The 15,532-nt window shown below is 66.6% G+C and overlaps 1 protein-coding gene across 1 annotated transcript; it reads left to right on the top strand.

Moving 5' to 3' along the window:
- Positions 1 to 368: 368 nt before the first annotated feature.
- On the top strand, positions 369 to 14,831 carry RBBP8NL (RBBP8 N-terminal like). Its single transcript, XM_019826267.3, has 14 exons — positions 369 to 570; positions 5,714 to 5,860; positions 6,666 to 6,708; positions 7,253 to 7,348; positions 7,634 to 7,746; positions 8,353 to 8,425; positions 8,820 to 8,950; positions 9,097 to 9,179; positions 9,397 to 9,563; positions 9,949 to 10,633; positions 10,884 to 11,010; positions 11,485 to 11,555; positions 11,666 to 11,795; positions 13,428 to 14,831. The coding sequence occupies exons 2-14, from the start codon at positions 5,800 to 5,802 to the stop codon at positions 13,556 to 13,558; spliced, it is 1,911 nt and encodes a 636-aa protein (XP_019681826.1). The 5' UTR covers positions 369 to 570; positions 5,714 to 5,799; the 3' UTR covers positions 13,559 to 14,831.
- Positions 14,832 to 15,532: the final 701 nt, after the last annotated feature.

A 15,532-nucleotide genomic window follows, 5' to 3' on the forward strand; every position in this document is an offset into this window, starting at 1 on the left:
CCCTGACCTGGGACACCCGGCCCTCTGGGAGCGCCCACCACGCAGGGGCTCCCCAGACGCAGCAGGGACACTTCCGACCACAGGTCTGGATCTCCGTCTCCTGACCTCTGGGAGGAACATGCCTGCGCCCATTATCCCCGCCGTACAGACGGGAAACCGAGGCCGGAAAGGTCAGCCCGTGGGGAGCCAGGATGCGAGGCAAAAAAGGGACACCGGGGGCCTCTGGCCCCCACCCACCTCAGCCCCCTCTGCTCCCCTCCCCTCACGGCCCAGGCCCCCGGATTCTGTTAACTGGCCCCTCGGTAATTATGGGAAACAATCCCGGGTCTGTGTGGTTCAGCCCCGACCCGTTTTGCCACTTTCTGTTCGAAGGCAGAGCCCGTTTGGCAGCTTTGGGGCAGTCTCTGCCTCCTTGCTGCTCAGAGAACCCAGAACCTGTCCGGCGGGTTTGGCCAAAATTGTGCCTTGTTGCCCGTGCAAGTTCACACACTGCTCACTTCTGTCTCCCTCAGGTGGGGAGCGCTGGGGCTCGGCCCGAGGTCGCTGGAGGTCGCTGCAGCGAAGGACCATGTGAGTACCTGGGGACCCCAGGGTTCGCAGCTCCAACAACGGGGGAGGGAAAGGAGGGGGCTGGGGTCCCTGGGGTGCCCAGCCCCTGCTCCCTGAGCAGGAGCGGGGGGGTCTGCCGGACGGGCATTAGAGGCACAGCCACCTGCCCTGGGGCCCCTGGCCGAGGGGGCCGGGGGAGGAGGCCCAGTGGGCTTCCTGGGCAGAGGGACGGGGTGCAGAGAACTCTGGGAAGTCGTCGTCTGGTGGGGATCCAGGGGCACCAGGAATGGGCCGCTGGCCGGCACCCCATCCTGGACCTGCCCCACCGCCTGGACCCCCACAGGGCAGAGGGGCGCAGCCATGGGGGTGGGGGTCGTACGCAGCGCCACCTTCCCCCCCCCCCCCCGGTGCAGTGCTGGGCACCCTGGGACACTCAGCGGCGCCCGAAAAGCAGCCACAAACAGGGACGCGCGTCCCGCGCAGTCTCCCTTGACCAGGCCTCAGGGAGGAAGCCCGGGAAGGCACAGCCACAGAGGGCCAGCCCATCCTCCAGGAGTCAGGTTGCAGGGCCCGCTGTTACCTGAGCCGCAAAGCAAAACCTCAGCCCGCCAAGCAAGCACACACCTGCCTTGTTCCCCTGAGCGTGCATGCGTGCGTGTGTGCACACGTGGGGTACGCGGCTACACGGACCTGTGTGCGTGCGTCGGCGCGTGCGGCTCTCCCCGGGCCTGTGCAGGGCCGCGTGTGCGGCCGGGCGGGTGACTGAGGGCGGCACCGCGTGCGTGGGGTTTGTGTGTCGGGGTGCGCAGGAAGGCGTGTTAGGATATTGTCGGGATGCTGTCGCCTCCCTGTGTGCGTGCGGGCGTCACACACGTGTGGCACAGGTGATGTTAGAAACCACCGGGCAGTGACGCCCCTCTGGGCATAAACTGGCCCAGGAGCTATCAGGAGACCCAGGCCATGGGTTTGTGCCCTGGCTTTGTCCCTTGCAAGCTGGGGACCTCACTCTGAGCCTCAGCTTCCTCAACTATAAAATGGGGTTGCCACAGCTACTCCATGGGTGAGCGTGAGACCCAATGAGTCGTTGCACGGGAAGCTCCCGACAGGTGCCCGGCGCACAGGCTGGCCCCTGACCGCCAGCCAGCCGCCCGGTCCCCGGAGCGCCCACCACACCCGAGGAGACCCGACAGCCCAAGGTGGCACGGCCTCTGGTGCCTCCGGGAACCCAGGTCAAGATACATGCCCACCGTCTGTGTCAGGGACAGGGACACGGAGGCACAGCCAGGCGGGCGACTTGGCCAAAGTTGCCACGGAAGAGGCTTTGCCCGTCACCACCGAGGCCCCCCAGAGAGGGTGGATGGAGACACTGCAGCCTCTTATGCGCTCTGAGGCTCAGCCCTGAGTCTGCAGACCCGGACGCCCAGCACCTTCTCGGAAGGTCATGGGGCTCCCGTGTGTGTGTGGCCGGCCCTCTCCCGGGGCCTGGGCACTCTCTTCTGTGCGAGGGGGCCAGATGGCACCTCCCCTGGACACAGCCACCAAGACCCAGGGGACCCGAAGCGTCCACACACTGGACAGCTGTCCAAGGATGCAGGTGTGCACCTGGTGGAGTCTGAGGCCTCTCCCCTGAACTTGGGGCCGGGGGATCCTGCCCTCTGGCGAAGGGTCTTTGTGGCAGTAGGATGCGTGCTTGTCTGAGAGAGGAGGCACCCCCGTACGTGGCACTATCAGCCACCTGGGGGCCACGTGAGGGAGGTGCTGGTGGAGGGACAGCGGGCAGTGGACACAGGGTCTCCGTCTGCACTCAGCTGAGCACTCCACTGCCAGGTCCTCGGCTGGACGTGCGTTGCCTGGACACGCGTCCTCTGGAAGATGTCACCTGGACAGCTGTCCCTAGATAGATAGAAAGGAGCCTGCTCCTTCCGGGGGCTCAGCCCCAGCAGAGACCTTCCAGTACAGGCGTCCAGAGTGTCCACGGGCCCCGAGGAGCAGAGCTCAGGCCTCTGTCCCCACCACACCCCGGCCAGCAACTCAGGCCACCCCCTCCTGTGCACAGGCCGCCCGGGCCCAGAGACCGGGGCCCAGCCCCCCACCTGCGGGCACTCCCGGCAAAACGCGGAGCAGCTGCTGGGGAGAGCTGGCTCCAGGCAGGTGGGGACCACCTGCCTCCACCTCCTGCCCCTTCCTTAGACCCTCCCCCCTCCAGGAGAGTGGAGGCCAGGACAGGGTCTACACCAGAAGACCGAGTCTGTCCACTCTGCCTAAGCCAGATGTGCTGTCACCTGCCCCCCCGGGGAGGTCACACAATCCCTGCAACACTGTCACCCATGAGCTGGATGGCTCTGGGCCTCCCCGGGAGAGGGGAGGAGATGAGAGGGGAGGGGAGGGGAGGGGAGGGGAGGGGAGGCTGCCGCATGATGCACCCCTTCCAGCTCTGTTTCCAGCTACCAGGACAACTTGCCCTGTGTCGCTGCTATGCCCTGCCCCGCGTGCAAGAGACCATCTCCTCCCGTCAGGTGGGGCCTGAGGGGCCCTGAGGTGGGGGGAACGGGGTCCACCGGCCCTGCGTCGTCACCCTGGTGTCGTCGTGGGGACCCTGGGCCACCTCCCGCTCAGGCTCAGGGTGCAGGGCTGCTCCCAGGCCTGTGGGCACCAGAGGCTCCCTCGGGCAGCTCCCTGTGGACCAGGCGCGGGCCTGTCTGGCAGGTCTGGGTGGAATTTCAAGCACCGCGACTCAGCCCCTGCCTGGCGCTCCTCGCCCAGCCTCGCGACGAGGCCTGAGTCTGCAGAGGCCCCCGCTCACTGTGTGGCTCCGGGGGCCCTGCTGCACGATTAAAAGCCCCCCAGCCAGCACTGCGGGGCCACAAGGGAACGAGCCAGCGGTGCGTGCGGGGCAGGGCACAGCATCCACGGACCCCGGAGCCGGTTCAAACCCCAGCTCCACTTCCTCCGGGTGGCTGGGGAGCATGACGTGATCTCTTTGGGCCTCGGTTTCCCCCTTTGGACAGCAGGCCGGGACTGGCATTAAGGCCTCGCTCGAGCACTGGCCTCTCCCGGCCCCTAGAATCTCAGGTCTTGTCTCCTAACCTCACCAGGGGAGCTCCAGCCCCCAGCCTCGAGGTGGGGCCCCTCCTAAACTCTTGTCACCTCCACTCAACACGCAGCCACCGAGCAGCCACCCCCGTGCCCCTGGCCATCACTTGGGGGTGGCCCAGAGCCCAGGCGGGCCCTCAGAACAAGCTAAGGGGCCCCAGCATCCCAGCACCTGCGTCCAGCCCTGTTCAGTGGGTTCCCACAGCCAGTGCAGGCCAGCGGATGTCACCGCGTCCTCCGGCCGAGGCTTCCTGGTGCTTTGATGCTTGACCTCAGGTCCAAAGAGGCTGCTGAGAGCCACACTCCATGGTCCAGTCTCCCTCAGGCAGCTTCAGAAGCCTCCGGCTGGCCCCGACCCCTGGGTTCTCTTGGGGTCACAGTCAAGGACACTCCTGGCTTCCACCCCCAACTCCAGGAGCTCAGAGCATCGTGCCTCTTCTGTGCTCTGTGAACCAGAATCGCCAGTCGGGCCGGCCTTCCGGTCCGGCTTCCATCACGCGGTGGCACAGCATGACGGCCCCTGGGGGCAGCCGCCACCCCTCCCAGCAGGGACACTGGCAGTGGCACGTGGGGGTTCCCAGCGGGGGGCTGTTCGGTGGGCGTTGCTGCAAACACTCGTGTGCGTATCGTCAGCGCAAACGGGATGAGACGGCGCTCCCTTGGGCCGCCAGGGCAAGGGCTCGGGCACAGCCTGGTGTGATGGGGCCACGGACAGCTTCGAGCGGAGGCTTCGAGGGCCTCGAAGGGCCCAGTGCTGTGCAGAGAGTGTGTCCTCATGGGAAGGGGGGTGACTTGGGCCCCCGTGGGCGTAGCAGGAGAGGGAAGGTGGGGTCTGGGTGGATGTAGGAGGCCGGCAGGCGGCTGTGGGATGCCAGCAGGAGACGGGCCAGGAGCACCAGGAGCTCAGCCACCTGCTTGCGGGGTCCAACGGACCCCAGGGCTCCTTGGGCTGAAGCCCAGAAGAGGCCACCTCCCCTGGCCTGGAGGTGAGCTCCAGAGGAAGAGGGTGGGGTCCGGCCCCAGGTGCACCTGGGAAGAGTCCGTTCCTTTGGAAGAGTCCGTCCGGCGGGGCCTCGTCCGTCCCGCGGGGCTGGCAGCAGCCTGGGTAAACACAGGCCAGAGTCCAGATGACCATCCACAATTACTCGGGGCGAACTCAGGGAGAAGGGGCGCTGGGGCCTCAGCACCCCTCAATACATGCACACACAGCATGGCACACACACATACAGGCACACACCACACGTGCAGTGCTCGTGCACAGTACACGGGTGTGCACAGTACTCGTGCACAGTACACGCACATACACGTACACACATACCACACGTGCAGTGCGCACACCACACGCACACACAGGGCGTGCACGGCGCCCCGCCTGGCCCAGGACGGAGTGCAGCCTGAACGCGTGGCAGCCCAGAGCAGAGGTCTGGGTCGGAGGCCCGCACTCGCTCCAGCAACTGGCAGTGCCCCCTCCCCTCAGAGAAGCACCTGGAAGAGAGACCTTCCCAGAAGGGCTCTGCATGTTGCAACCAGCTCACGGGTTAACAGGGCATGTAATGGGTGCCGAGAGCCACTGCACACCAGGCCTGGCCCGGCCTCCTGACCTGTGGCCCAGCCTCCCGGGCCTGGGACCAGTCTGTGGCCACAGGGGCAGTGGCAGGCGAGGGGAGGTGGGGGGTGGCATGGGGACCCACGGCCCTGTGAGCCCACTCCTCCCAGCTGCCCGCCCGCCAGAGACCTCTCCAGGCTGCCCGGGGCCCAGAAAGGCCTGGAAGGGAGGGAGGGCAAGGGCATCCAGGCCCCAGCCCCCGGGGCCCCTCAATTCTGATCTCAGGCAGTGGACCCTCCAGGTGTGCACGGCCCAACCAAGTACCTCTGAGGACCTGTGGGGAGGAGGGGGTGGGGCCAGCAGTCAGCGGGATTCCTGCCCCCTCCCCAGGACCCTGTGGCCTCTCAGTACGGGGCCCGCTTCCCTGGGCAGACGAGGCTGGTGTGTGTGTTTCTGTGGATCTGCGCCTGCATACACAGACCCTTCCCCAGCCAGAGTGACCTCTCCCCACGCCTTCCTCTACAGGCTGGGGACAGAGGGGCGGTAGAGGCCAGGGGGCCATTCCCTGTACCCTGAGCACAGAGGGGCCTGGGCCAGAGCCCTCGGGAGCCATGGAGAGCTTCATGGAGTCACTGAACAGGCTGAAGGACGTCCATGAGAACGAGGTCCGGGGTGAGTGCCACGGGGGGCGGGTGTCCACAGCCCTCACCTGGGCCAGGTCGGGGTGCTCCTCCACGAACCTCCAAATCTTGCCAGACCTGGGGGCCCTGCCTTCCAGGCCCAGACGGGGAGTCCTGACCCAGAGCCCAGAGGAGGCAGGCGCCCAGCCTCAGATCAGCATCCCTGAGTGTGGCCCTGGAAGGTGTTCTCCCAAAGGGTCAGCCGACAGCAGAGCAGAAATAAAAAGCCAGGCCTCCAACAGAAAGCCAGACGCTTGGGTTGAGATGAGCCCCTCACCCAGGGCGGGGCAGGGGTGCTGGCGGCCCACAGCCGTGTGGTTGCCCACCTCCAGGGATGGATGGAGGCCCATCCAGAGCATTCCAGGGTTTAGAGCTGAGATCCTGCTCCCCGACAGGACCCCCGAGGCCAAGATCTGCCCCAGCCCACAGGCCTGTCCACTCCACCCCCCATCACGGGGCTGGGGCCAGCGTACTCCCCTCACTCTCGGCCGGCCCACAGCCCTCACACACCACCCCGAGGGCCCGAGGGGCCCGGATCTCTTCCCCGGTGACCTGGAGAGGTGGGGACTGCGTGGGCCCAAGTCAGACTCCAGCCCAGTGGCAAGGGCTTCCCCAGAGAGCGTGTTTTATTTCCACACTGGCTGTGCCCCCAGAAAACACCCCTCAAGGACTCGGCCCGGTGGGATGGCCTTGGGGAATCAGTGAGGGGGTCCAGGCAGGTGGTGGGGGTCCGCAGAGGGCCCTGCCTGACAGCCAGGGACAGGAGGTGACCCCCACCCCTTTCCTGGCTCCCCTAGGTCTGCAGAATAAACTCCTGGAGCTGAACTCCGAGAGATGCCGGTGAGTCAGGACAGACCCTGGCCCGGTGGGAAACCAGCGGGAAACACAATGACCACAGTCCAGGGCGCTAACGCTGCCCCCATCCAGCGATGCAGAAGGGGAAACTGAGGCTCGGGGCTGGGGGCGGGGCTGAGTCACCGGTCCGAAGCCGTGCTCGAGTAGCTGCTGGAGCCAGGACTGGAACCTCCAAGCCCCGCCGAGCGAACAGGGGACCTCCGGTGGGGGGGGGGGCAAGCCGTATCCGCTCGGGGCACCCAGGGCACCAACAGTGAGACCCCCAGGGCCCGCGGGGCAGGTTTTCACATCGCCACTTCACAGACGGCCGCACTTCTGTGCCACCGCCAGCAGCGCGTGGACGCGGCCGGTCACCAAGGTGGCCACGAACGCTCGCGTTTGGGCCGCTGGGCCAGCACCGCCCTCGTAAGGCCGGGCCCTACTAGCGTTCCCAGCAGGTGCACCCCGCAGGACCCGGCCCGGGACTCACCCCGGCAGGAGGGGCCTCCCGGGCAGAGCAGAACCCGCGGCCTCGGCTCGCCCCCCACAGGGACGCCCAGAGGGTGGAAGAGCTCTGCACCAAGAACCATCAGCTCAGGGAGCAGCAGAAGGCGCTGAAGGAGAACGTGCGGGCGCTGGAGAACAGGTGAGTGGACAGGGGTGGGGCGGGAGGGCAAGCGGACCGCCGGGAGGCCTCGCGCTCTGGGGGACCGAGCCAGGCGGTGCCGCCCGAGCCCTGAGTAAGAGGCACTTCCGCGGCTCCTTCTCACGCTCGGCAGAACAGGGAAGGCTTAGCCCACGTGCCGGGGCTTCCGCAGTCAGGGGAAGGCAGGGCCGCGTCCCCGGAGCAGGGCGACGAGGGCCCCGGCCCCCTCTGGGGGCCCCGGTCTCCGTCCTGAGAGCGGCCTCTCGCCCCCGCCCCACACCGCAGGCTGCGAGCTGGCCTGTGCGACCGCTGCATGGTCACCCAGGAGCTGGCCAGGAAGAAGCAGCAGGAGTTCGAGAACTCGCTCCTCCAGAACCTGCAGCACGCCGTCCTCCTCAGTGAGCCCCGCCCCTGTCACCCTGCACCTTGCTCCGCCCCACCCTGTCCTCCTCAGGGAGCCCTGGCCCGTTACCTTGCACCTCTCGGTCGCCCCCCCAGGGGGCCCAGGGACCCCCCAGGACCTGCTCGGCCTGACATGGGGGTCTCGGGGAAACAGACAGTGATACAGAAAAGCCCCAGCGGGCCCCGGCATGTCCCTCACTGGTCAGTCACCTGGGCTGGGGGTGCCCCCGACCTCGGGACGCAACCCCTCCTTCCTGTGATGAGGACAGTCCCACGGAGTCCGGAGCCCCCACCTGCCAATGAGGAGGACAAGCCGCCTGTCCCCCAGGGGGCGCCCCAGGGACAAACTTCATTGCTGGGGGGGGGGTCCCCACCACTTTTGACGGCCTCCACAGCCTGGTGCTGTTTACTCAGTAGGGTCCCACCACGCACTCACACAGCAAGCACTTACGGGGCGCCTGTGGGCTGCCAGACCCCGGGCCGAGTGCTGGAGTCACAGCTGGGAGACAGGCCAAGGAGGGGGACTTCCCTGGTGTTGTGGGGACCCTGCCCCTGCCCTGCCTCTCCTCCCCCGGTTCTTCACTGATCAGTGCATTTTGCAGCCAACGAGTTGAACCGGCTGCAGGGGGAAAACGAGACGTTGAAGGAGGAGATAAAGCGGCTTCGGGGCCCACGGTGAGTGGGGGAGGTGAGCACCCGCACTCCCCAAACCCCCCCCATGGGAGGCCCCCGCCACTGGTGCAGAGAGGAGGGCACAGGACCCCGGGGGGTCCCCACAGGCCATCCCCACGGCACAGACTCCTAACCTCTCATAGTCCAACAAGTGGGGGCCTGGGGGACACCCTAGAAACTGAGCTGGGTCCCCAACACCCGCGGCAGCCATCAAGGTCTTAGCCCTGCGGAGCCACGGACGGCGGAGTCTCAGGCAATGTCAAGAGCGAGTGCTTTCCTGGTCACCTGAGTGTCCCCGCAGGGGTGGCTTGTCCCCCAGGAGGGTGCGCCCTGGCCTTCCTGGTCCTGGCACCGCCCTTGCTCACCCTCCCTGTCTTTGCCTCCCCTCCGGAGTCAGGCTCAAGCCCCAATACAGGGAGGGTGCCTCAGACCCCCCCTCACCCCTACCACTCCCCTCCCCGGGCGCTCGGAAGGCCGCCATCGAGAAGACATCGGGAGGCCATGAGGAGGCCGAGGACGACCATCCAGGTGGGAGTCCCCAGAGGGGAGGTGCTGTGACGGACAAGAGGCCAGAAAGTTGGGCACCACTGAGGGGCCCTCTGGCTGGAGGACGGAGCTGCCCACGCCTCTGAGTGCCTCCTAACCGGCCCTGCCCATTGCTTCTCTTCCCACAGAAAAGTCCACGGGGTACAGGACACCTCCAGTAGCCAAAATCTCCCCAAGCGCCAGCCTGCCCGAGACGCGGGCCCCAGACACGGTGAGCACGAAGGCCCCCAAGCCTGCTCCCCTCTTCCAGGCAGCCCCAGGCTCTGTGCCGGGCGCGGCGCCCGGCCCCACGCGGCAGGTGGGCCAGCCAGGGACTGCTGGGTGGAGGCGAGGCTCGGAGCGGGCGGCTAACTTGCCCAAAGTCACAGAGGACAAGGGCAGAGGCCGGCAGCCGCCCCCGCCCAGGCTGACGCGTCCACCCGGCGCAGAGCCCCCAGCGGATCTCCAACCAGCTGCACGGGACCATCGCCGTGGTGCGGCCTGGGTCCCAGGCATGCTCTGCTGACCGGGGCTCCACCAACGGGACACCCGCACTGCCGCTCACCGGGAGCAGCCCCCCCAGCCCACCCAATGAGCACAGCCTCCCCCTGGACAGGTGAGGCCCCGCCACCGCCACCCCAGCAGAGCGCCCGGTCTCCAAATCTGGTCCCACTTTTCAGGAGGCGGCCAGGACGTGGGGAGGGGGGTGTGGGGGTAGCAGATGGGGACTGAGCCCCGGGAACCCTCTCGGAAGTGGTCTAAGACCGACCATCCTCAGTGTCTGAGAGCATCGTGTGGTCGGGACACAGGGATCGTGGGGCCGGAGCAGGCAGCTAAGGCCGGGAAGAGAGAAAGACCTCCGTGTGCAGCTCCTTCCGCAGAGCCCCGGGCCCCAGGTCACTTCTGGCCCCTCCACGACCGTGCGCGCGGGCCTGCCTTGCGAGCTGGGGCAGCTGGGCTGTGAAATGGGGGCTAACCCAGGGCTTCTCCTCTCCCTGCAGCTTTCTGAGGGCCACCCGGCACCCGGTCATGACCTACGAGTCCCTGAAGCGCTCCCTCCGGGCTGACCGCCTCTGCCTCCTGAACCGCCACCTGGCCCTGCACCTTCAGAGCCCCCACGGCGGCCCCCAAGTCCCCGCCTCAGCCCCCAGCAGCCCCCGGCCCCAGGGCCTGAAGGCTGGAGAGGCAGAGGCCTGGGAGGAGCCCGTGGGCCCGCTGGGCCTCCCGGGGGGCCCAGTGGACATGCGACACCCTCGGCTGGAGGGACAGCAGCTGCGGGCACAGGGGCGGATGGGCAGTGCCAGGCTGAGGGGCCCGGCCCCGCCGGGGGGCACCCCACCCTCCCCACCAGTCAGCTCTGACTCAGAAGGCCCCCAGGGCGAGGCAGCCCTGTGCGGAGGGGGACACGCACAGCCCACCGGCCCAGGTAGCCCCAGGGGAAAGGAAGCCACAGCCACACAGGACTATGTCCCAGACAAGCCCCTGGACCTCTCGGAGCGCGGCCGGGGCCGGGATGCCCCCAAGCCTCCTGACCAGCCGGGGTCACTCAGCCCCCCAGCTGCCCACACCCCCAGCCCAGAGTCGCCCCACGGAGCGGAGCCGCCTGCCCAGCCTGTACCCTGGGGACTCAGCAATGGCACCAAGGGAGCCAGAGCTCCAGAGGCAGAAGGACCCCCAAGTCCTGCGGTAAGGGGCCCACCCCTGTTCTCGGCCTCCACGCGCCTCCAACCCAGGCCCGGCATCCAGCCAGGCCCAGGCCGTGCTCCCCCCTCTTTCCGTCAGGTCGGTCCCCAGTGGCACAGCCTGGCTGCCTGATTCACGCTAGAGGCGATGCTACCCTCCAGCTGCAGTCAGCCAGAGCCTGCTAGGCTGTGCCCAAGGCTGGGCTGGGGGCAGGGCTCAGATGAATTCAGCTGCTTCCTCGCTTCCCCCCCAGGATCCCTCCCAAGCTCTTCCAGGGCCCCACCCCAACGTGCCCTCTCCAAGCGGGACGGGAGATGAAGCTAGGGGGAGACCAAAACCTCCCCCCCACCCACACGGGCCCGATGCTGATGGCCACCCAGGTAGGATGAGTGCCTGGGGTCAGGAGCACCTGGGCGCGGTAGTGGGACGGGAGGGGCCGTGGTCAGTGGCCGCCGAGGAAGCCCGTCCTAGGGCCCAGCTCAGCCCCCTGGACCTGCTCTGCCAAACCCTGGGTCTAGGGCTTGGCACCCCAGCTGCAGTCCCAGAAAAGACTTAGGGGCCCAGGGCAGGCACACCTCTGATCATAGGCAGTGAAGGGAAGACCATCCTAGCAATTAGGGCTGCAGGGCAGGTACCGAGCTCCCCGTCACACAGCTACCAAGCCTGGGGATAGCCCAGCAGGTGGGGCCGCGGCAGAGGGTCCCGGAGATGCTGGGAAGGTTACTCCGCCCCTCGGTGTCTCAGTGTCCTCGTCTGCAGTTGCCACTCTTAGTCCGGCCTGCTAGAAAGGCCTGTGCATCCGCTAGACTCCAGGGCCCCCCACCCCGGCCTGACCCACACCCTGCGTCCTGCAGAGCTCAGCAAGGCCCAAGTGCAGTGGCTGGAGTCGGACGACCTGGACGAGTCAGACACCTCGGACGATGAGGTGAGGTGGATCCCCAGCCGCACGCTCCGTGGGGCGGGGCCGCTGAGCCGCCTGGGCTGCCCCAGGCTCGGGGGAGGGCTCTCGTCCTGACCACACCCCCACACCCCTAGGTGGGCCGGAGCTGCGAGGTGGGGGCCAAGCCGAGCACACCGCGGGAGGGGCCCAGGTGCTTCTGCACCAAGGAGCGCGGGCAGAGCCTGCAGCAGAAGAGGAAGCGAGCCGCGGGCCCCTGGTGCAGAGGTACCGCGGGGACCGGGCCGTCGGGACGGGGTGGGGGGCAGCCGAAGCACAGCGCCCCCACCCCACCTTTGTGGCCGCTCAGAACAGAAACCAGCCCTGGCACCTCCCCCTGGCACAGGCCCCTTTGAGCGGGGACCCAGGTCAGGACAGTGTGGATCCTGGCTCTTCTCGGCCTCACTGTCCCGCCTGAGCCAGTCCCGTCACCCCGAACCTCAGTTTCCCCCCAGAACCGGCAGTTGGGGGGGGGGGTTGGCAGTAGCAGAGTGAGTGTGAGATTTCCGTGGGATAAGGCTGAGGACAGTTGTTATCACCGTCTTTGGCATCAGGGCGAAGGGGCTTCCTGGGCCACAGCAGCCCCCAAGCCCGGTGGCCCGGAAGTCCTGCTCCTCTCCTGGCCCCTCATGGCGGGGGTCTCCTGGACCCTCCTGTCCACCTTCAGAGAGGGGCATCACAGAGGGTGCAGGCCTCTGGGTGCGGAGTGTGTCTGTTCCCACTGAGGTGGTGGGGGCTGCTGGAATGTTTGCCGGGGGCGGTGCTGTGGGCCCCTCCCAGGAGAGCGCCGAGCCACGGCTGGAGGGTATCAGAATGACCTTTCGCTTCCTGGTCGGGCCACAAAGGCAGCTGGGCTGAGAGCCTGTGAAAGCCTGAGCTAATAACACAGGCCGCCCTGGTGTTTGTGCAAGCAGACCGGCAGTAGGCAGGCTGGGCTGTGGCCGCCACAATGTGCCATTGTTGCCTGGAAAGTGACAGTGGCCTGTGTTTGCTCGGGCGAGCCATGGAGGAGGCCAGCACACCTGTCATATTTCAAGGCACTTCCTGCTCGGCATATTCGGAGACTGTCCTGGTGGCCACAGTCCACAGGGGTTCTTGGGTATCCACCGCGCCCTCTGCTCTGAGCCAAGTCCCATCCCCGGTCTCCTCCCTGGGCGAACCCAGGGGCTCCCAAGCCGACACCCACCCAAACCCTGCAACGCACACACTGCCCGTCAGCGAGAACGGCGGCGTCGCCCAGCTTGTGGCGGGCACCGCTTGGCTCCAGGGGCAGCGCCCTTGGGTCCTGTGCCCACGCGGAGGTTCAAGGTGGCAGATGGAATCGACTGCCTGTGGGCCTCAACACCCTGCCCAGTGACGGGGCATCACTGTTGCACAGGTGGGAAAACCAAGACCCCCAAGAGTTAATCTGCCCAAGGCCACAGGGCTGGTACGTGGGGCCAGGATTCCAACGTGGCCTATCCAACCCAGAGCCCTCGTTCCGTTAGGGCCCAGCATCTTGGCAGGACCTACCTGCGAGGGTCCCGAGGACAGACCAACTGCGCCCTAGGCCCGTGGAGGCACCCCACCAGTGTCTCAGGGATTCTGAGAGCATTTCCCGAGAAGCGGGATTTATCTAGAAGGTCCTGGGCCTTCAGCAAGGCATCGAGGCACTGGGGCCACATGGTCTTGAGTCACACGCCTGGGGGGAGAGCCCACCCTCCAATCAGACCAGCCCCGCGCCGGTGTCTGGTGCCTCCAGGAACGCATCAGCTCCCCCTGCCCAAACGCTGCCCACAGGGCCCTGGGCAAGAACCCAGCATCACTGCGAGGGGGACACAGACTGCTGCCTGCCACCTAACCTCGGTCTACTCTCCACAGCCTCCAAGAAGCCACCCCCAGGGAGAAGGAATCCGGGGGAGCCCCTGACAGCACACGAGGGGTCCGGGAGCCCAAGGGACCCTGAGGACGGCAGCCCCCCACCAAGCAACGGCAGCTGGGAGGAGACTTAGCTGCTCCCGGGGGCACCACACCCAACTGACAGCCCAGCACAGGGCAGGAGGGGACCGGGACCTGGACCATCTCCACAGGGGCTGGAAAGGCCAAGAGGGGGTCTTTGGCTGGCCACTTGGACCCCTCCATCTCCACCCATCTCAGAAATGACCAGCTAGTCCTGGCGTTCGACCCTCACCCCAGCGTCTGCTCCTTTGGGGGGCAGTAGAGTTCTCAGAGGCAGGGGAGGCAGGGCTGACTCAGACTCCGGCCCAGCGCAGTCGCCACCCCTGCTGCACGTAGGCAACCCTTCCTGGTCAGTGCCCCCACTTCTGACGGTCTCAGACTCCACTGGCATCCCTGACCCCCAGGGCCCTGCGCGCCCGGCCACCCCCTCCCTGACTGGGCGGAGTGCGAGTGGTGGTCTCAGGCGCCCCCTTGTGGAAGCCTGCAAACGTGCCGGCAGTCAGGGTGTCGGGAGGCCAGCTGGCGGCAGTGGGCGCCCCACTGGAGAGGGTAACCAAGAACGAAGGTGTCAGGGATGGCATGTGCCGCCGGCAGAGTCAGGGGGTCAGCTGGGTCTCCAACTGCCTGGGCTCTTGAATGCATCCAGGCCTGGGAACAAAACCAGCCCCGTTTGCAGAGGGTACAGGGACCAGGGCAAACTCTGGGGAGGGCTGCAGGGAACAGAACGGAAAATGTGCCCCAGCCCCCACACAGAGTACCCTCCTCACTGACCGACTACTCCTGTGTCCCCAGACCACACCTGCAGGACCCCAGGGCGACTGGGCCAGGATTGCACCCTTAGACCTCAGGGGTACCCTGCTCCTTCAGCCATTGTCACTTTCGGAGGGTGTGTCTCAGTACCCTCTGGGGGAGGAGCTTAAACAGGCTCCCAGGCCCCATCCCAGACCCACTGAACTGGGGTCTTGGGAGCAGGCCTGCACGCGAAGTCTGAGAAGTTTGAGAACTGCTCATTCTGGGCAAAGGCAGGATACAGGGCAATGGCTGGGCCGGGTAAGGCCTGCGACAAATTGAGGGTGCAGGTCTGACAACGGGGGCACCACTCCCCCTCACTCACTGGCCTTCCCGCCTGCTGGCCCCAGAGACCAGAGGGACTAAATGCTCAAGAGGGAAGCTGGGGCGGGAGGTGCACGTCTGTGTGTGTGTGTGTGTGTGTGTGTCCGTGTGTGTGTGCGTGCGTGTGTGTGTGTGTGTGTGTGAAAACTCCTATTGTTAAAAGTTGCTCTGATCTGTCTGACATCAAATAAAAGCTGTGTGCAGACAAGCATGGATGGGGCTGGGGAGCAAAAGATAACAGTCCTCCATCGCTCCGTCCCCCCATCACCCCCTTCTCATCTTCCTCGTCTGACATCAGCTCAACTGTTAGCTACCCGTTTGTCAGCTGCCCACCTGCCAGGGCCCCCCCTCTAGTACCACCTGGGCAGGACTGAGGGTCCACTCTGTGTCTAGGCACACCACTTCACAGCTCTGGTCTCACTCCTTCCAGGAGCCCCACCAGTCACACACAGCGCCCCCACTTTACAGACAGCGGGGCTGAAGGTCGGGGAGGGTAAGCAGCTGACCCAAGGTGGCCCAGCTGGCAGGTGGCAGAGGAGGCCGAATCCGGAGCTCAGGCGCTTGGCTGCCCCAGTCACCGTGCTGCCCACTCCCTGCGCACCGGCAGGCAGCAGCGGCAGTGGGCACCACCCATGGGCACAGGGACTCCCCAAGAGGGACCTTCACAGGGCAGTTCTGCTGCCCGTGAGTGCCTGGCGGCCCGCGTTCGGTCCTCATTACACATTTGGTCAAGCCCCACTTTCTGCCTGACGGGAAACTGTCCGCTCCCTCCCAAGCACAGGAGAGGCCTTGAAGGCCAACTTGGTAGGGCATCGGGAAGAGGAAAGAGGACAGGCCGGACGCTGGGCGAGCCTACCTGTGATGGCAAATGAAAATCAGTGGGAGGGGACACGGCCGCGGTGGGAGGTGGGTAC

The sequence above is a fragment of the Felis catus genome, chromosome A3 (assembly GCF_018350175.1).
Source record: "Felis catus isolate Fca126 chromosome A3, F.catus_Fca126_mat1.0, whole genome shotgun sequence".
NCBI classification, from domain to species: Eukaryota; Metazoa; Chordata; class Mammalia; order Carnivora; family Felidae; genus Felis; species Felis catus.